The sequence below is a fragment of the Kluyveromyces lactis genome (genome assembly GCF_000002515.2).
Source record: "Kluyveromyces lactis strain NRRL Y-1140 chromosome C complete sequence".
Lineage (NCBI taxonomy): Eukaryota > Fungi > Ascomycota > Saccharomycetes > Saccharomycetales > Saccharomycetaceae > Kluyveromyces > Kluyveromyces lactis.
Window position 1 is genome coordinate 969,704 of NC_006039.1, and position 20,025 is coordinate 989,728.

The window sequence follows — 20,025 nt, forward strand, 5'->3', positions numbered from 1 at the left end:
ATGAGCATCTCTCAACAAAACAGGTAAGGGCCACTCGGGTTATAACCCTCAACTTATACGTGAAAAATCTTATTACGTTGTTCCAATGCTCTCTCGAAGAAAGAGGACCATAACTGGAAAACCTGTTGCGAAACATGTACCGAAGATCAAACCTTCCAAGGCCAGGAAGATAATTAGACGTTTCCATCTATTGATTCAGAAGAGAAGAGTGATATGCAACAAGCTGCGATGTGATATAGTAGAAAACGATGAAGAGGCCAACGCTATTAATATTGAGAATTTTTTCCGAAAGAATAAAACTTTACAGGAAGATTTTAATAAGGGCAAAAAGTCTAGACGACCAAATCCAAGATTAGAGGAATTACTTGTTCATGTGCAAAGCATTGAACACAGTCAGCAATTATGTCAAATTCTTGGTTATATATGTGGAGAAATTGAAGAAGATGGCGGTTTGCAGAATTACCAATTTGCTAGTACAGTTGGTCAGGATTCCAACAGAGGTGGTGATTCATCTAAACAATTGGTAAAGTGGTGCAAAGAACTCGGGGTGGATAAAGCTCTGGGTATGAATGCGTTGGAATTGGGATCCCTTAGTGCGAAAAATCATATTTCTGTGTGTGGTCTCTTTAATCCCGTTGTTAGGATTGATCTTAACTCAAATGATACTGTAAATATTGAAAGGCAGGATTTCATGAAAAGACCATTACCAAAGGATGAATCGCAGAGATTTGACCTGATATCATGCTCACTTGTATTGAATTTCGTGCCGACACCCCTTCAAAGAGGCCAAATGATACTTCGATTCAAACAGTTTCTGAAATGTAACAAGAAAACGTATTTGTTTCTAGTTATACCTCTACCTTGCTTGACGAACTCAAGATACATGACTAAAGACAGATTCAATGAAATCATGCATGCGCTAGGGTATAGAAAAATAAGATTTAAAGAAGCAAAGAAGGTGGCTTATTGGCTTTACGAACTCGAACAATCTGAAAACACAATGTGTTCCTCACAAAATATGAACCAATTCGCCAAAAAAGCAAAATTATTGGACAAACCAGGCATGAACAACTTTTCAATTACATTTCCAAACAGGCAACCTTCCCATCAAGGCATTTATACAACGACCAAGCCCCTGTTCTCTAGGTAATAACGGCGGTATCTATGTGTATGTATGCATCAAAACGTACTTAATGATATACATAATCATGGACTTTCAAACATCAAAAAAAAAAAGTCCTACAGAATATTAAACTAAATATTCGGATACGTTAGACAGTACCTGTGATATATGTGGCATATTCTGGGTGAATAATTATCAGCGTAAACCAATAAGAACTCTATATATACAGTGCTTGACCAATATGGTGGTACACATTTTAGGTAAAGGTTTCAAGGGTAAAGAAATTATTAAAATTGGTCTAGCCTCTAAATTCTATGGTATCGGTTTGAAGACAGCAGAAAAGATCTGTTCAAAGCTAGGTTTCTACCCATGGATGAGGATGCATCAGCTTACAGAGCCACAAGTAATGGCTATTACAAGTGAACTGGCTAATATGACAATTGAAGGTGATGCACGTGCTATTGTAAAGGAAAACATCGCTTTGAAGAGAAGCATTGGTTCTTATGAAGGTATGAGACATGCTCTAGGACTTCCAGTCCGTGGTCAACGCACGAGAAATAATGCAAAGGTGGCTAGAAGGTTAAATAAGGTTGATAGAAGGGGATACCATACACAAACAAGAAGTCCGATCTTAGAACAAATTTCGAATTTATGAAGTGCGACTAAAGTATGGATGACACAAAATTATTACCCATATAATTGATAATATCGGATATAAAATACAAAGTGCTGCCGATCGTTACACAACTTTAAACCCCTTTCTAATGTATATCTTGTAAATAAGTTACTCAGATTATATCATATAGTCGTCGCAGAACGAGTCCCAATCTTTCAATTCCATAAGGTGCCTCAGAGTTGGTCTACCATGAGGGCAATTCCAAGGCTTTTCCAAGTCGCTTAGATTATTGACTACCTTTTTCATTGTGCGCATGCTTAACGGCTTACCTATCATGATACTACTTCTACAAGCTCTCATGGCAAACATGGAACGAATCTTTGAGCATCTAATATTGGACATATCATGGCCTTCATGCTCACGAATGAGTTGAATCAATTCGTGAAAGTCATACTCAGTAAACATTGTATTTTTAGATACTGGGAAGCTCACCAATTTAATTCTTTGGCCAGGTTCTTCTTCTTGATCTATGCTTAATTTAAAGCCATTCTTACTAAAAACGTCTTTATATTCCATCACTAATAATTCATCAATCACGCTTAGCTCTAAAGTCTTTAGTGAAAGTAAAGATTGAGATTTAAAGACGGTATTCTTCTGCAACATCTCAAAATTGTATTTTTCATCACTAGCGTGTTGATCGACTATGAAGAGATCAAATGCGCCTTCCTTGCATCTGGTGACTATTATGAAGCCTAGATTGAATTGTCCAACGATAGTCATGTTCTGAAAATCGTTCTTGGAGACGGTCAACGTTAATAAATGTTCTGCTTTTTCTTTATCATCGATCGAAGCAATTTCATTGACTAATCTCTCGTGCTTTATCGCTTTATCAATTTCAATCGCACAAACAACTTTTTGCGATTTCTCAGCTTCTATCTTAAGGGAGGCACGGACAGAGGTAACTAAGTTATTGATTTGGTGTAAAGATAGAGATTCTGAAGAAGATCCTTCTATTTGCTTCTTGATTTGTTCCAAATCAGATTCGTTCTCCACAGTATTCTTAAAAACAATATCGGTACCATTTTCAAAATCGTCATCTGAGTAGTCCGATTCATTCGGACTATGGTTATGGCTATGTCTGCAACTATCATTGCCGGAATGGCTGGTATGTGGGTGAAATACTAGCTTATTATCACGATCTTGTGATGCAGGTATTGTCGATATATTGTTGTCTATCTGGACGACAAGTTCATCTACCTCAACTGGCGATTTTTCAATATCAACGTTTGACATTCTTCTATGTAAGAAATCACCTAATTGGATATGGTTTCCTTTGGGGGTAACTTTTAAGTTATTTTTATCGATATCGACATCCTCTGATTCATCTAATTCTTTACTGATGACATTCGATTCACTCTCAATGGTATTTTCCAGGTCAGAGTCAACAAAAAGCCGTTTTGTGTCCCCTTCCTTCTCATGCGGGTTCAGCAAATGAGGACCAGTATTTACATCTTCGGCAACATAATCAAGATGATTATTCGCACTAATCTCATCCTTATGCACGGACTCTCTATGATTGTGTAATTTATCGTCAAATCCATCATCTAGGTCTTCTGTTTCGACAGTACTGCTTTTCAGTTCGCTCTGTTCGCTCTCTCCCTTCATTTTGGCAAGAGTTGGAGATCTCAAGGGTGATATCAGCCTTGGTAATTCATGCACTTCATCTTTGATAATAGTCGGATGCCGGAGGTGATTACCATTGGAAATAATTTTCGAATTTTCACTATTGTGTAGTGTGCTGGCATCTAATGGTTCAACTTTAATTCTTTTAGGCCCAAAGGGATTATCGGATGTTGTTTCCGATTTGGGTACCACGAAACCTTGCTTCTGGAAAAACAATTGAAGTGATTCTCTCAACGCGTCAAGAACATACTCTTCATAATGTAAACTCACTGTTCGTTTATCAGGAGTTACATTCAAATCCAAAAATTTGGTGCCAACTCGAAAATCAAGAACAAACGACGGATATTGAACATTGTTGAAGCTTTGGTATGTTTCATTAATAGTTTTAGCGACTTTAGGGTAATCAACTGGCCGTTTATTAATGTAAACATACTGTCTGTCTTTGCTTGCTCTGCCGCAACCAAATGAGACCATTGATATCTGACCAGTAATCTTGACCTGAAACTCGGAAGCATTTTCCTCCTTTTGATTTTCGGGAAGTATTGAGGTGTGTCTGATATTAGAAAGGTCTAAGTCCACGTCAATGCTAGCTAGCCCCTTCCCCGCATTGGATCCAAATACAGAAACTAAATTTCGAGTAATATCAGACTTCCCTATTGATGATAATATGAGAGTTTTCTTTCCTGAAGGTAAAACATTGCTCACAGATATTTTTACGTTTGTCTGAATAATAGCATAGCTTTGAATGAGATCAATGCTTCGATTGAATTGTCTTTTGTAATTCTTTATAAAGTCTTTTTTCCTAACGGGTAAAGTATCGAAAAGGTTAGATACTAACACAGTAGTTCCTGTGTTCCTTGAACATATGATTTTATTGCAAGTACCTGAATGATTGAAAACTATTTTGTAAGCTTTAGGTCCCTTAGTAGTTGTTGTAATAATAACTTTTCCCATCTGACATAACGATGCTATAGCCTCACCTCTAAATCCAAATGACGTGACCTTGGAAACGTCCTCAAAAGACGAAATTTTCGATGTCCGATGTTTCTGGCCAACATTATCCAGATCATCCTCAGAAATACCAACCCCATTATCAGCGCATTCTATGGATTCAATACCATAATTCTTGAATATGATTTCGATTTTATCAGCTTTCGCATCTAAACTATTCTCTAGTAGCTCTTTGATTGCACTACGCAAATCAACGATCACCTGGCCAGAAGTAATCTTATGAATATCTGCATTTTCTATAGCCTGAATACCCATAATTATTTACTCTGTCGGCATGTCTCTTTACATTACCACTAACAAATTCCTTGGTGTGCGCTCAACTGTAATTCAATTATGTAAGATGTTTTATTTTAAAGGTTTTCAAAATACTAAGCTCGTAGGATCACTCAATGGAAATTGTCATAATACAAACATTTACGGTAAGAACAGTAAATTCTCTATGGCACACTGACGCTACATCGACTTTGAGAGAATTACTGACTTTCGTGAATGAAGTTCATCGAAAAATGGCTTCCGGTTTATTTGAAAGCTTGGATTCAGCTTATCTGGTATCATAGAGACATTTACCCTAGAGAAACCTTTTCCTGGACAGATTATCACGCATTCAACTTACCTAGCCATATACCAGTGAATGTGAATCCTGAATTGCAAAAGTACTTAGATGAATTATGTGATGATATTCTCAGTAAGCTTAAACAATTACACTATTTGAATTTGTATATTTGTGAATGTGACGATGAGGACTATGTCATTGAAAGATACTGCCTTGATTTTGGGGACATCAACCATCTTGATAAGACAGAAGCTAACACCGATCAGGAAAACCTTGTATTTGACGAATTCAGATCATCGATATACTCTCTGATTGCGCATTTAGAGAAGCTTCCGCAACTAGAGCCAGGTAAATATACCTTTGACATTGTTATCGAAACGGTCGAAATGAGTTTGGGCCATATGTCAAATGAGAATTTACCTCGATCAAAGGAAAATGTAACCAATTTAGAAAGAGATTGGAATTGGGTAAAGTACAAAGACCCGTCAAATGACTTTCCTAGTGCAGGACAATCACAGGAGAGAGTTAAGATGTATTCTTTAGTAGGATGTGATTTGAATTCTTTGGTTTTCCATCAGTTTGCAGAACGACTTGTACCACAGGATAATAACATATCTACATCAATAGAATAAGTCTTCCAAAATGATTTTACCCTTAATTATTTCAAAAAGTTATGATATTAAGACAGATGATTTTTCATTTGAATATATAATATTGTGAATGCAGAAATATACAAGTATGGGAACAAGCGACTATTCTAGCTTCATTAGCCGCTTTAAGTTTTCATAGCATAGGTAACTAATGGAGACAGCAGGACACACCTTGGCTAAGTTCGGTACCAGACCTTTAAATAGACCCTGGTACCCTTCTCTTTGAATTGTCTTTTTCAGAACATCTGAAAAGCCATTGTAAGTATGTGGATGAGCATAGGTACCTTGGGCTTGCAATCTGGTTCTTAGTAAATTTATAGGATACACCAGTGTAGCACCCACAGTACCACTAAACGCACCCATGGGTAAAACTATTAGGTTGCTAATGATAACTTCGTCTTCTGGAAGACCGGTTTTCTTGGCCTCTTTCTTAATGTACCACTTTTTTAAAGCGGAAAATGTTCCTAAGTCGAGAGCTGCGTACGGGAAAATACCCATTACACCAATGTGAACACCCCTGTAAAACAACCGTATACCACCCTGTTGGTACATTTCCTTTGCGGTTTGTAATAATATTGATGACTTCTTGAGATTGGTATTAAGAGGAGCGCATTGAATTCTGTATTTTAGCGTATCGATTGGATAAACAGAGAATTGCGCAGCAACACCACCTAAACCACCTGCGATGTACGTTGATAATCTAGATAACTCCGAAGTATCCTTGACATTTTCCAATCTTGCCATGATTCTCTTTGCCATTTCGAAAGAACCGAATTTGATGGCCGATTCCGGGAAAACTTTTACAACATTGAGACCATTACCCACGTAAAATGCACGTAATCCACCCTGTCTATATAACGTGGTCGCAGCCTTTATTAGAGGCGATTTAATTTTAGATAAATCAGCGTTAGGATTCTTAGCTAGTAAGGTATCTTTTGAATTTAACAAAGTGGAAGACAAGTCTGTTCTTGCAATCAAGAAGACTTTAATTCTATCAAACGGAGCTGTGCACGTACGTGATACAACTCCGGAGCAACCACCCGCAATAAAGAATCCAAAACCTTTGATGAAGTCGTTAATTAAGGTAACATCACCTTCACTGGAAAGATCTACGTCTTCATTGAATAAATAAAAATATGCATATGCTGTGTTCAATCTTGACCCCTCTTTTCTGGGTACGAAAAGTAGGAAGTCTCGCCATTGTTCATAAGTGATGTACGATTTTCTGTTGAATGCCCAGTCCACGAAATTCGAAATTTTGGAAGGTTTCTTACGTTGTTTCGAATCTGCCACATCCTTTATGTCATGATCCTCTCTGAACTGTGAAAGATATTTGGAAAGTTCTTCCATCTTAATTCTCCCATCGTTATCCTTATCGATCTTTTGGAATCCGACCTTGATCTGGGTTTCCGCCGTAGTAACGTATTTTTCGAAATCATTAAAATCTATTACCGAATCTTTATTCTGGTCCAACGACTTAAAGATATGTTCGATTGCCTCAGGGGATCCTTTTAACGGATGATCCGATTTCTCGAATGCCTGTTGCAACGTTCTGATATCAATTTTACCGGTATGGTTAATATCTATCGTTTCAAACAACTTCAAATGGCGCTTTTTCTGTTCTTCCGGGGACTCATCTCCAATTGAGTTAGACATGGTGGAGATAATTTTATCGATTCTAAATTTAATTCCAACTTCACAACGAAAAACTAAAGAAGAAACAGAAGATCAAAGTATATCAAACCACTTTGATAAATCAGAATAAATACCAGGACACCCGACGTTGGTGTTGTTGTTTTTGTTTTATTTTTTTATTCTTTTAACACTTGAAGAAGAGACTAGAAACAAAGAACAAATAAGTAACAACTATAATACAGCAGCCCTTCTTTACGTCAATCTATGGAAAGCAAAGAGTGGTTAAAAAAGAAGAATATGTTAATGTTCTATTGTTCTAGTTCTACTGAACGGTGTCTGATGTGTATATTGTTTGAACCTCTCGGACTTCCACTCTTCGACAGATCTGTGTAGACATTAATACAAAAATTTACCATTTTTAACAGAAAGTCGATGTGATGTTTTTAGTTTCTTTAACTGTATTTTTTTTTCTTTCTATCTGTATCTCATGGTTTAAACTCTGAAATTCTAAAGCAGTTTACAGGACCACAGAGAGGCTCTACTGGTTCACTGATACAGGTGAGCCGAATAATGTTGATAGTCATGATGACTAGCTCGGGATAGCCGGAGATGACAGTATATTAATACTGGTACTTTTCGTAGGGCTGTACATGAAAAGAGATGGTTTTTTTTTCAATTACATGATACATAATCATAAATATACCGTTGGTACTCACGTGAAATCACGTGACCTGTCTTGTGCCCCTCTTTCATCCTTGGTTAGTTTCTGCTTTTGTGGTTGTAGTATAATGCACAGAGCTGCGGAATCTTTACGCAGCTCATAAAACCGGAAAAACTACTAATATCAACCACCGTTTTTTTCGTACGACTAGTTGTAAGTAAACATTTCAGCGATCCGTTAGTGCCACACAAAATCAGGCACTATAGAACGATGAAGGCTGAATAGTTTTTCCGATTCGATTATCTTTTCGTCTTTTCTTTTACAAGAAACACTAGGGCTGTCTTCAGCCTTTCATTCCTTCATTCAAACACATTGGAAGAGGGGTGCTATATCGTCACCTTTTGTCTCCTCTTCTATTCTTACCCACTAAACTGTTTCTTCGCTTTTTTCTCTTTCTTCTCTCCGACTCTCTCCTCCCCCCACGGTTGAGCGATTCCTATCTGCGAATGCCGATATTTCCAACAAAAACCGGGTCCCTCTCGAGAATAAATCACTGCAGAAATCCCAACTAATGCTTATACCTTATCCATGTGTGAGAGAAGGGACTTCGGATATGGTAATGCAGAGCCATCAGATACAGTTACTTTTCACTTATCAGTCCGATGGCTATGTAGGTTCCTTTTTTTTTGTTTTGGTTTTTTTGTTTTGGTGATGGATAAGGTTTATCATCTCTTATATTCTTACTTCACGTAAACCGTATGCCGACTCTGGCTTACTGAGTGGTTTTTTTTTTTTCTCATGCAAACCCTCGGCGTTCCATTATTGTAGACTTGAAGAAATATATATATAAATAATCAGTTAACTTTTTTAGCAGTCTTTATCAGATTTAGCGTCTGGTTGTTGGTAATTCCATCAGTGCAGTGTCGTTATTCTTTATTTTTTAATATCTGCGCATCTGATTGATCTTCTTTCTGCTCTCAGTGAAATATCAGAACGCAATAATAGGGTTTTTCTCCAAGAAAATTGAGCTTTTAATATTGAAGATTTATTTAAAATCGGGGAAAACTCAATTAGTTAATAAATCCATTTTAAGCTATACGATATTTGTTTCTTCTTATTTGGTTGAATCTTTCCATATCTCACAAGAACAATGCTAACTCGATTTGGTAAGAGAAAGCTGGTCAATTCTGGCCCTTCTAGCTTGATTTTGAAATCTTTACAAAAACCAATACTTCATCAACATACTAGATTAATGCACTCAAGAGATGACGGGAAGTCTACCGATGCTGCTAACCAGCCGGATGCTACAGCAACTACGCTTACGGATAAACATGAATACCAAAGGGTGTTTATGAACAATTCTGCAGTCACAGAAGGTTTTAAAGCTACTTGGGTCAATGCTCTTGCCGAAAGAAAGAAGCAATTGGCACAGGGGAAAATTATAGACTCGTACAGTTATAACAGCGTCAAATCTACCGAAGTTGGTGAAAAGACCCGTGCCGATTCGTTTACTTACTTGACTTTGCCTTTCAAAGATGATCCAATTATCGCTGACTTTTACGTCAATGCCGGTGGTAGAATTAGAATGGGTCAAATTTTCCAAGATCTAGATGCCTTGGCTGGTAGAATCGCTTATAGACATACTTCTCCAGCGGAGCCCGTTATCGTTACTGCGTCTGTGGATCGTATTTATATGTTGAAACCTTTGGACCACATCAGTGATTACAATGTTGTGTTGTCTGGTACTGTTGTATGGACAGGTAGATCATCAATGGAAATCGCTATCAAGGCTTCTGCAATTCAAGGTGCCATCCCTAGCGAGATTAACGAGTCAACCCTCTCAGATGAGGACACTTTCCTAACTGCTTCCTTCACTTTTGTGGCAAGAAACCCAGAAACTCATAAATCGTTGCCTATCAACAAGTTACTACCTTTAAACGAAAAAGAGTGGATGGATTTCAGACGTGCTGAATCTCACAACGCTGCCAAGAAACTCCGTGCAAAGAATGAGAATTTAGATACTAATCCACCTACTGACGATGAATCTTCCATCATCCATAAAATGTGGCAAGCATCAAAGGAGCTCAGTACAATGGAAAGTAAACCTTTCAACGTTATGCTGATGGAGGACACAAATGTTAAATCAACAATGTTCATGCAACCTCAGTACAGAAATAGACACTCATACATGATCTTTGGTGGGTATCTCATGAGACAAACGTTTGAGTTGGCATATTGTGCAGCTTCCTCCTTCTCTCATTCGCTTCCTCGTTTTATCTCCTTGGATTCTACCACCTTCCGTGCCCCAGTTCCAGTTGGGTCAATTCTACACATGGATGCAACCGTAGTATACACCGAACATCTACATGAAACTGCATCTCAACCAAAGGTGGCTGCTTCAGTGGTTGATAAAGAAGTCGATGGTAACACTATATTCCATTTCGAGCCAACAGCAGTGAACAATATCTCGGTTAACAAAGATGACTTCCTCTCAAAACCAGGTACCATAATCCAGGTGAAGGTGAACACTGTTGTTCAAGCATTGGATTCTGAGAAGCAAACCAAATCTGGTTCTTTTATTTATTCGTTCTTTGCTCCAAGAGATTACGACTCCGAAAAGCCAGGTAGCCCCGGGTATGCAACCGTTATTCCTCAAACATACTCCGAAATGATTGAGTACATTGAAGGTAGAAGACGTGCTATTGAAACTGCTGCATATGCAAAAACAATGAAACGTGTGTCTAAATTATAAGCTATATAAAACAATTTCAATGCTATGCTAACAGAATCTTTACATGCCACTGTCAATTGATTTTTTCCAATCCTCTCATTCATTGACATCATGAACGAACTCATGGATACGTTGTGCTCACTTCTGAACAAAGAATTGAATTTTGAATCCATAAAAAGTGTTATACAAGTCCAAATATTTAATAAAGTTAATACATAATATTACATCTGTTTCATAAGTGAAGCAAAGATGGAGAAATAAAGATTGGGCTGGTCATAAAACTCACATTCTTTCAGGAGATTCGCCAGTAAAATTATTCACATTGGAGACATTGACACCAGCTTGCTCACGAACTGAACCCACCCGTTTAGTACTCTTTTTTCGTACAGGTTGATCGTTAGTAACCCATTTGTATTGACCATCCTGTTGTTTCATTGGTATTAATCCATCTGATGACATAGAGCTGTGTGGCGACTGCGAATCCGTTCTTGCAGCAGATTCGGTTATGTCATTTTCAGAGACGGGTTTTAAAGGAGAAGAAGAATTCGTGTCCTTGTTCCAAAACACTGAATCACGCAGACCTAAGCTTGACTTCCGTGGATCATGTGGTAAGGTGCTATCGTTCTTAAGTTCACTATTCAGAAGCTCTTGTGTGCTGACTGTGTTCAATGATGCGTAACTCTGTCTCATAGTTCTGTCATCAGGTTGAATCTTGTTTTTTGAAAAACGCCATGATTTACGCTGACTTGGAGCATTTTGGAAATAAACCGAGGATGATCTGTATTTATCATCAAATACAGAAGATTCGTCATCCCTCTGAAGAAGCATGTCCCTGCTATTTGCCATTTCTGCGTCCTGGTAAACTGAGTCGGCGGATACTTTTTCATCTAACGATGTCATGGTCGATGAATTACTGACATCGTCCAGCTTCATAGCATTTAAGGTTGCTAACCTTTTTGCTTCGGTGGATACTTCACCCGAGTCCAAAGTATTTTCATCTGAGAATGGGTTGACATCTCCACAGGCATTTGGATCGTTAGCAGGATTTTTTGGATCAGGGCCACTGATAGCCATTTTTTCCTTATCGTTTTCTTTCTTTTCGTTACGTCTCCTTCTCCATAACAGAAATATGATCAAAAGAATTAGAAGCACAACAATTGGGATTACAACGCCACAAACAATAGCCACAATGTTGGTGCTTTTGCTTTTTTTATTATTAGGAAGTAATGCAGAAGAGCTACTTTGACTTGTAGATGATGTTGACGTTGAGGACGCTGTTGATTTCGAAGTGGCAGTATGTGAAGCAGATGAAGAAGTTTGGGTCTTGGTGCTATTTTTAGCGTCGATTCCGACCATTTTCAATACTAAACTATCCATTTTGGAGCCAAGTGAGGCGACAATATCAATACTTAAATCATCGAAATCATCGGGGACTTCTCCATAGAATGTCAAGTTCGATGACTGGAAACGCAACCAATTAGCTTGAGAACTGTAGTTAGCAGACACCGTTGTTTCATCAAAAGATGTGAATTGGGAAGGCAATAATGCGTATTGGAACCATTCGCCTCTGGTTACGTTAACGCTAGGAAATGATGATATGGCAAATAAATTCTGAGTTGATTCAATAACAAAGTTCAGGTACACCACATCCATATACTTGTCATAAATCGAGAGTTGAAAGTCATAATCACTCTCATTCGATGGAAGAGTTCCTTCCAAAGTGTAGTTATCGCTTATTGAAATCCAATCTGGAGTATCAACCAGTTTAATATCTCCCAGGTCGTCTTTGGAAATGACTTCATCATTTAAGAAGACATAGTCTAGAGGCACTGGGTAAGAGAATGAACCGCTGTCAGTAACATTTATTATCAATGTATTTTCGATAGATGTTGTTAGCCTATGCGCCCCGACAACAATTTGAAAATTAATACTCGCAGCCGAGAATCCATCGATGTCTGTTGCAATTAGGTTGAAAGAATAATCCATTTCTGGGGCAATATCAGAATTGACTACAGGAGCTGATCCACTAAATTTCAAATTGTTGGCATCAAAAAAGACCCAATTTGGCAGTGGGGCATTGTATTGGGAACTACGGCCATAATAAGTGACCACAGAATCATTACTCGAAACATCGAAATTATCTCTTTCGAAAGTGACGTTGAATATGTCTCCAGGAGACAGTTTCAACGCATCTTTGCCGTTAGTGTAACCATAATTCTTTAAAAGGTTTAATAGATTAAAGTCGTCGGCTAAAGAAATTCCTGATTTCTTGGTAGCCACCAGTTGAAAAGTCGTGTTGAAGGATGCGGAATCGGTTGAATCCGTACCTTTAAGTATGATGTCGAAATATTTCGTATCTTCGTTATCATCAAGGAAGTCGGAAGAGACCTTACCTGAAAAAGTCAAAGAACTACTATCGAATGAAAGCCAATTTGGCAATTCAGAAGATTCATATGATATTTGAACGGATCCTTCGTTAGTTGATTTAAAGGTGTCATTAGAGATTTTAAACTGGAAATCCTCGTCAACTCTTGCAATTGGTGGAAGCTGTTTGTTAATAGGATAAGCTTCGTATACAGAAGCTGATGCGACGGCAAAGAGAAGTGACAGCGCCGAAGACAACAGCAACTCAGTCTTCATAACCCTAAACCCTGTATAATGAACTAATTTCCGTTCGTGTAATTTCTCTTATTCCAAATTAAAAACTAAAGTCCAGTTGAACAACTATGAGTAAACTTAGTTCCAATTTTCCTTGTATGCGTTTCTTGAGCTCTTAATTCTCTCTCTGCTATTGCTTTCAGATGAAGGCTGTCAAGGAGTGAATGAATGGATCAATGAACAACGTAGCGATCGGACAGTTAGTGCTGCTCCTTCTATCTCAAAAGTTAATGGATAGTATAACGTAAAAGCGTTACTGGATTGCAGAACCGTTAAGATGAGGAAGAAACGAATGGGCCCTGAGAATACATCTTGTTTTATTTAAGGCGGGAGCCCTCATCTCGTGAAATATATGAATATTAATTGAAAGACACCAAAAATATCACAGTTGCAAGACAGGAAAAACCATTATTATATTTTGGTATTACTTCTCAGTAAACTAACGGGCCAGTTGGAAACAATCGAAATCCTCTACAACCCTGTCTTAGCTTTTTTCATCTCACATTCTACTTCTGGTCCCCCAAATTCTCACCTACCTCAAAGTTCTGAAGATTCACTTATAATTCTTCTTTTGGCATCCTTAAAACATTTCGCGATTTCTCTAAATGTGTTACCAAAATAGGATATAACGCGAACACCGGGTAAACCAGTAGCATCCACCAAAAAGATATAAAAAAAACAGATACAAATTCTTGTCACGTGAGGGGTTGTTTGACTATTATTCAAGGTCACGTGTGTTACGTATAACGTGACTTCCCCTTTTTGTAATGTAGGTCAATGGAATTTTGATTTTCTTTCAGCACTGAAATGGGTGATATTACTGTTAAGATCAATACGATGAACTATCCAAAAGGTTTAAATTGCAATTTATTGAAGTAGATAAGGTTCCAAACGATTCAAACCGAAGAACACGCTAGAGCGATAGCAGGTATAACATATTCTTGTTTTATTTGTTCCTGTCTCTTTGACTGATTGTGAGTAACGCAGGCATACTTCAAAGAAAACATTACGTTTGAGCTCAGTGTTAATTTGATATCTGACCTCTATTTTAATCGCGCTTGACTCCACAGATAATTCAAATACCAATTTAAGATGCCAAAGCTTGAACAATTTGAGATCAAAAAGTATTGGCAAATTTTCTCCGGATTGAAACCGGTGGAAAATAAGTTGACCCATGATCAAGTACTGCCTATCCTTTTCAATTCTAAATTGGACACCTCGATACTTAACAAAATATGGTTTTTGGCCGATATCGATGATGATGATCAACTAGATTTTGAAGAGTTTGTGATTTGTATGAGAATGATATTTGACATGGTTAATAAAAACATAGATTCTGTACCAGATGAATTGCCAGATTGGTTGATTCCCGGTTCAAAAGCCGAATTAGTCAAACAAAGAAAAACTGAACGTAGTAGCGGAACAGCAGAAACAAGTTCTGTGGTCAATGTTCCGACATCTTCGCCAGCTGTAGACGATTATCAAAAAGAAGTTGATTGGTATATATCAAGAGATGATAAGTCACAATACGAATCAATTTATGAATCAGCCATAACCTCTAGAGACAATAGTGTATCTTATGTTTCACTATCCTCCGCCGTTAGATCGAAGTATATCAATCTATCATCTCAAGATTTAGAAAAAACGTGGCGTTTGGTTAATCCTAAGCTTGACACTTCCATAGATAAGGATCCAGCACTATACTTTATTCATATTCTGAGACAAGTGAACGACTATGCTTGCCCAATACCATCACATTTACCTTCAGCATTGAAAGAAACTTTTACAAAGACTAGAGTTTCCACGGATTTGTCTTCCAAGCAGAGCGAAGTAAGAAGGCCAACACTATCCACATCTAACTCTTCATCTTACCAAATACCAAAACGTGGTGGTACTGATTTTTCTGTTACTCAGGGAACTGATTGGGAAGTAGTCAGACTTCAAAGGGAATTGGCAAATATTGACTCTGAATTATCGTCAGCACAGCAACAATCCACCTCTCATAATGACTCAAATGATAGAATGAAATTAGTAAAACAACAGTTAGAACAGTTCTTGGAATACCAAAAAAACCTTGTCAATAATTCCAATACTTCTTCAGAAAGCGTTGATGTTGGAGGTTTGAGGGATGATATAGAGAGTATTGAGCAGCAAGTACAAATGTTGGAGGAGTACCTGAAAACAAAGAAGTCGGAACTGCATAATTTGAAGATAGAGGTGCAATCTCTTTACTGAGGTTATTGACCTACCCTATATACTTTCTGGAGTAAATTTTGAACTACGTTGTTTCATGTATAATGATAATTCACTTCTTAGCTTAACTTTTTGGATATTAGAACGAAATTTAAACGTTTGTGGTGATTGCTTAGTACTAATTTAATTAATTTACATATGACCGTGCTGTCTATCGGCTGTTCTTGGTTTAGCCCTGATAATATTATCCACTCTCAAGAGGACTTCGGCTGCTTCGCTGGCTGAGGTTACTACAGCTCTTTTCAATTTATAACTTTCCACGATCCCTAGTTCTCTCATGTCAGCAATGGTGCCGTTATCCAAATCCAAACCTGATGTACTCATGCCGTTGTAAATCGAAGATCTTAACTTTGTGATCAATTCACTACTATCGAAACCAGCGTTGTCCGCAAGAATAGTAGGCAATTGTCTTAGGGCTTTTGCAAAAGATTCTACAGCAAGTGCTTTCTTACCTTCAACATTTTGCCCTACTGTGTCAACAGCTTTTGACATAATCATTTCGGCACAACCACCACCCAAAACAGTTCTGGTTTCTTTTGTTGTTTGTGAAAGGACAGATAAAGCATCATGTAGAGATCTTTCAGCTTCGTCTAATACTTGTTCGGTTGCACCTCTTAGTACAATAGTACAAGCTTCACCAGATTTACAACCACTGAACTTTGTGAAAGTTTCTTCACCGATTATGATTTCCTCGATGAGCTTACATTCACCAAGTTTACATTTTTCTGGATTGTCAAATGTCGAAACAACTTCACCACCAGTCACAAGTGCTAGTCGTTCCACACCTTCAAAATCAGCATGTTCAATGGAGTTAATTCCTAGATCTGTAAACATTTGTTCAGGGTAGTCGTATATCAACTGTCTGTTGATGAACGTGTTGATGTTGAAATTAGCAATCTTTTCAATCTTCTTTTTCATTTTTTCACGTTCAGCTTTCTCTAATTCTGCAAGCTTAGACGTAGAATCAACCTTGAACTTGGTACCAAAGATCTTGACCTTGTCAGTATCTAGAGAAGTGTTGGCAATCAAAATTTTAGCATTTTCCACGCGCTTTGGCTGGTTGCTACCAAATCTTTTTGGTAAGATAAATCCTTCATCTAAGAAAGAATCAGAAAGCTTACCACCAATGATCTTGATAATTTGAATATGTTCCAAATTGGTGGAACCCTTCAATCTGAGAATGGCATCTGTTGCCAATTTTGAGAAATGATCTTTATCTTGAGACAAAATTTTAGATGAAAGTGTCGTGTTTGCAATGCTGATCAAATCGTTGTAGAACTCTTCCTTATTATTCGAGTTATCCACAGCGGCCTTCTCCAATGCTGATAGAGCAGCCGCAGATGCAATTCTGAAACCTTCAATAATGGTTTGTGGGTGGATTTTTCCTTGTTCGACCAATTTCTCAGCCTCTCTCAATAGCTCAGCACTTAAAACTGTAACACTGGTAGTACCGTCACCAACTTCATCATCTTGGACTTTACTAATGTTCACAAGAACTTTAGCGGCGGGATTGTCCAATGGAATCGATTTAAGAATAGTAGCACCATCATTTGTTACCATGCTAGTGTTGTTAGATGCACTTTGAAGTAGCTTGTCCATACCTTTTGGTCCTAGAGTAGTTTTCACCAAATCACCTACAGCGATGGCACCGACAAAAGCACTCATACGAGCATTTTCAGCCCTTTCTTCGGTAACTTGATCCCCAAAAATCGGAACGCTCATTCTTACTTGATGTTTGGCGGACTGTTGCTAACTTTGTTGGAAGTAGAGGATGATCAAAAAGAATTGGCCACCGTGATATTTTATCTGGTATTCTGCAAACATACTTATTCCATCTTCATACAATTTAGTAGTTTTTTTTTTTCTGACGAAAAATCAACTACAGGCATATAACGTCACGTGAAAGGGAAATACCTGAAAACATCATAATTAACATTGCTTCTATCATCATTTCAGTCCGCAAATTTGGGGTAGACGATCTCATTGATAGCAACTCTCGGTAATTGCTGGGTCGAAAAATGACACCTGTAATGGCGTTTTATATACCAAACAAATAATTATTAATTGTGCATTGTTTAAACGGTATTACTAAATTCAACTTGGAAAGTCATTTTGAGTTCTTTAAATATTAAATGATCATTGATGCCAGAATATGTGTTCTCATTACTCGTTTCAGGCAAAGGGATCTCTTGTCGACGTATATTGATTAGGGTATGCATTATATCTTATATATAGTTTTATGAGATAACTTATTCATAACTGTTTTTATTATATGGGCGGTTCGCTTTCCAATTCTTTCAACCGCATTTGCTCTAGTTCTTGTTTATCATCTGTAACACCTGACATTGAACACCCAGTGAAGTCATCTAATCCACGACTATACAGTGGAACAGGGTCAGCCGGATAGCACAAAGTCATATCCGTATCCGTGAAGATACGAGAGGAAGGTGATGGCCCGTTATGTCTATGTAACAAATAGTCGTAAGCTTCGTCTATTGGAGATTCAGCGCTAGAGCATTGGTTGTAAACTGCATCCACATCATCAGGTAATTGGTTGATAGAATGGGAATCCAGACGGTCCACTGTGGGCGATTCAGGCTCATGTTCTTCTCTGTGTGTTCCGATCACAACTTCGATTGACATACCTGTAACGTTTCTTAGACGTTTGAGTCTGTCTACATTAATCAAATCTTGGAAAAACGTTACTGAATCATCTTCGCCAGCAGTAACCTCACCCTGGTTTGAGAGGTCTTGGAACATCGAAAACTTGTTCGACGGCATCGGTATACTACTAGTTCTCTGTCCACCCACAAGTCTATTGGACTCTGTGTATACCAAATTCTTCCTTGACAAATTTGCTAGGATCTCCACGTAATACTGGAAAGTGAAGAACTTATTCTTTAAATCCAAACTCGGGAAGGTGTCTAATGGAACCTTTAGTTTCAACATTATAACAGCTTCATGCGTTTCGGGGTCTGTATATAATGGGGCAACACCTTGACAGATATCTTTTCTAAATGTTTCGATCTGTTCTGTATTTCTAGGGTTTGAAACCCGAGAGATTCTGACCAACGTTGCAATCAACCCCGCAGGGTGGAAGTATTGTTTGTAATGAGTGACGTGGACTTTAACCGGAATTTCTTCTCCGATGGTGTATCCTAGACAGGGAATCTCTACCGAGATCTTGACAGTCTTGTTATCAGCGAGCATGGAAGCGTTGGAATTACCTGAATTATTTGAGCTTGATGAACCATTAGTGATAGTAGAGGATCCGCCTGTTTTCCTAGTCAGAGACGAAGCCCCGTCTTGTGGGTCTGCAGAACCTGCTGCCATAAGTCTTCTAACATGGATTCCATTATTGCTTGAGTTGGGTGATTGTAAGACCACCGTCTTGATATTTGGCTTTGGTAATTGGCCGACGTCTATTGGCACAATCAACTGGTAATGCTGCTTGCAAAAGATAGGAGGCGTCTTTTGGGCATGAAGCTCTGCTTGAACCCAATATCTTATGGAACCCTTCTTAAAATCTATCGAGCTCACCAAGTTCTTACCATTAATTTTACAAGAGAATGGAAACTTGTGTTCACCGCCAGTCAAGTGTAATGGATTCTCCTCACTACCATAAATACTCGTGGACCTGCAAAACACTGTATCAGAGTATTTCGATTTTAGAGAACCTGCGGTCATCGGGTTATTGGAATGGAGTTGAAACTCTCCTATATGAGCAAGTTTAATCCAAACATTAGGCACATCTTTTCTCAATCGAAGCTTCACAGTCCCACTGATAGTCTCGTTCGGTTTCCACACTCTGTGCACATCATCAAGTACAATTTCAAACTCCAAAATGTACGATTTCATACCGGAGTGCTTGAAAATGGAGCTCTTGCCAGCATTGCTCACTGAATCGAAGCTACTCACCACAAATGCACTAGGAGAACCTCGCTCAGCTCGTTCGTTCGACCGCAGAAGTTTATCAAATAATCCCATGGTCTAATTCGACTTTAAGCTCTTATATGGAGGCCAAAAATAAACGAAAGGAACACGAAAGAAAAATACAAGCCGGCACACAACCTAAGCACAATTATGTCTTCAAAAATCTAAAGCTCTCCCTTATCTTGTTTCACCCTTTGGACTCTATGTTCGTTTGGTTTATATATCCGTGATAGTAAATACTCGAAGATCCATGCTGTTATATAATGGCGCAGTGCAAGTTTTAGACTATTCTCTACTTTTTTTTTCTAAGCAAGAAAGCCATTAAAGAATGGAAATTTATTCAAAAATTAAGTTGAAGAATGAAAAAAAAATTGGTAATAGCTGAGTAACAAACCATAGCACACCCTCGAAACAGAAAAGAAAAAAAATGTTTAAAGCCCGACTGGACACGAAAGCATGGCAATTTAACTGTAGAATCAGGTGGATTATACTGTTTGCCAATATTTATCATTCAGTAA

At 38.1% G+C, this 20,025-nt stretch overlaps 10 protein-coding genes across 10 annotated transcripts; 5 read left to right on the forward strand and 5 right to left on the reverse strand.

Annotated features, from left to right (window-relative positions):
- Window positions 1–85: 85 nt before the first annotated feature.
- BMT2 (25S rRNA (adenine2142-N1)-methyltransferase) lies at window positions 86–1,150 on the forward strand (the record flags this gene model as incomplete). Its single annotated transcript, XM_452703.1, has 1 exon — window positions 86–1,150. One exon carries the CDS (start codon window positions 86–88, stop codon window positions 1,148–1,150), a length of 1,065 nt encoding a protein of 354 aa, XP_452703.1.
- Window positions 1,151–1,364: 214 nt separating this feature from the next.
- Window positions 1,365–1,778, forward strand: SWS2 (mitochondrial 37S ribosomal protein uS13m; the record flags this gene model as incomplete). The annotated part of the gene is made up of 1 exon (XM_452704.1): window positions 1,365–1,778. The coding sequence occupies one exon, from the start codon at window positions 1,365–1,367 to the stop codon at window positions 1,776–1,778; it is 414 nt and encodes a 137-aa protein (XP_452704.1).
- A 138-nt stretch (window positions 1,779–1,916) lies between these two features.
- PMS1 (ATP-binding mismatch repair protein) lies at window positions 1,917–4,688 on the reverse strand (the record flags this gene model as incomplete). Its single annotated transcript, XM_452705.1, has 1 exon — window positions 1,917–4,688. The coding sequence occupies one exon, from the start codon at window positions 4,686–4,688 to the stop codon at window positions 1,917–1,919; it is 2,772 nt and encodes a 923-aa protein (XP_452705.1).
- A 234-nt stretch (window positions 4,689–4,922) lies between these two features.
- Window positions 4,923–5,618, forward strand: REV7 (Rev7p; the record flags this gene model as incomplete). The annotated part of the gene is made up of 1 exon (XM_452706.1): window positions 4,923–5,618. The coding sequence occupies one exon, from the start codon at window positions 4,923–4,925 to the stop codon at window positions 5,616–5,618; it is 696 nt and encodes a 231-aa protein (XP_452706.1).
- A 120-nt stretch (window positions 5,619–5,738) lies between these two features.
- On the reverse strand, window positions 5,739–7,292 carry SAL1 (Ca(2+)-binding ATP:ADP antiporter SAL1; the record flags this gene model as incomplete). The annotated part of the gene is made up of 1 exon (XM_452707.1): window positions 5,739–7,292. The coding sequence occupies one exon, from the start codon at window positions 7,290–7,292 to the stop codon at window positions 5,739–5,741; it is 1,554 nt and encodes a 517-aa protein (XP_452707.1).
- A 1,790-nt stretch (window positions 7,293–9,082) lies between these two features.
- On the forward strand, window positions 9,083–10,684 carry KLLA0_C11385g (uncharacterized protein; the record flags this gene model as incomplete). The annotated part of the gene is made up of 1 exon (XM_452708.1): window positions 9,083–10,684. One exon carries the CDS (start codon window positions 9,083–9,085, stop codon window positions 10,682–10,684), a length of 1,602 nt encoding a protein of 533 aa, XP_452708.1.
- A 261-nt stretch (window positions 10,685–10,945) lies between these two features.
- AXL2 (Axl2p) lies at window positions 10,946–13,303 on the reverse strand (the record flags this gene model as incomplete). The annotated part of the gene is made up of 1 exon (XM_452709.1): window positions 10,946–13,303. The coding sequence occupies one exon, from the start codon at window positions 13,301–13,303 to the stop codon at window positions 10,946–10,948; it is 2,358 nt and encodes a 785-aa protein (XP_452709.1).
- A 1,110-nt stretch (window positions 13,304–14,413) lies between these two features.
- On the forward strand, window positions 14,414–15,556 carry END3 (End3p; the record flags this gene model as incomplete). The annotated part of the gene is made up of 1 exon (XM_452710.1): window positions 14,414–15,556. The coding sequence occupies one exon, from the start codon at window positions 14,414–14,416 to the stop codon at window positions 15,554–15,556; it is 1,143 nt and encodes a 380-aa protein (XP_452710.1).
- Window positions 15,557–15,706: 150 nt separating this feature from the next.
- Window positions 15,707–17,296, reverse strand: CCT2 (chaperonin-containing T-complex subunit CCT2; the record flags this gene model as incomplete). Its single annotated transcript, XM_452711.1, has 1 exon — window positions 15,707–17,296. The coding sequence occupies one exon, from the start codon at window positions 17,294–17,296 to the stop codon at window positions 15,707–15,709; it is 1,590 nt and encodes a 529-aa protein (XP_452711.1).
- Window positions 17,297–17,842: 546 nt separating this feature from the next.
- On the reverse strand, window positions 17,843–19,561 carry RIM8 (Rim8p; the record flags this gene model as incomplete). The annotated part of the gene is made up of 1 exon (XM_452712.1): window positions 17,843–19,561. One exon carries the CDS (start codon window positions 19,559–19,561, stop codon window positions 17,843–17,845), a length of 1,719 nt encoding a protein of 572 aa, XP_452712.1.
- Between the last annotated feature and the right edge of the window lie 464 nt (window positions 19,562–20,025).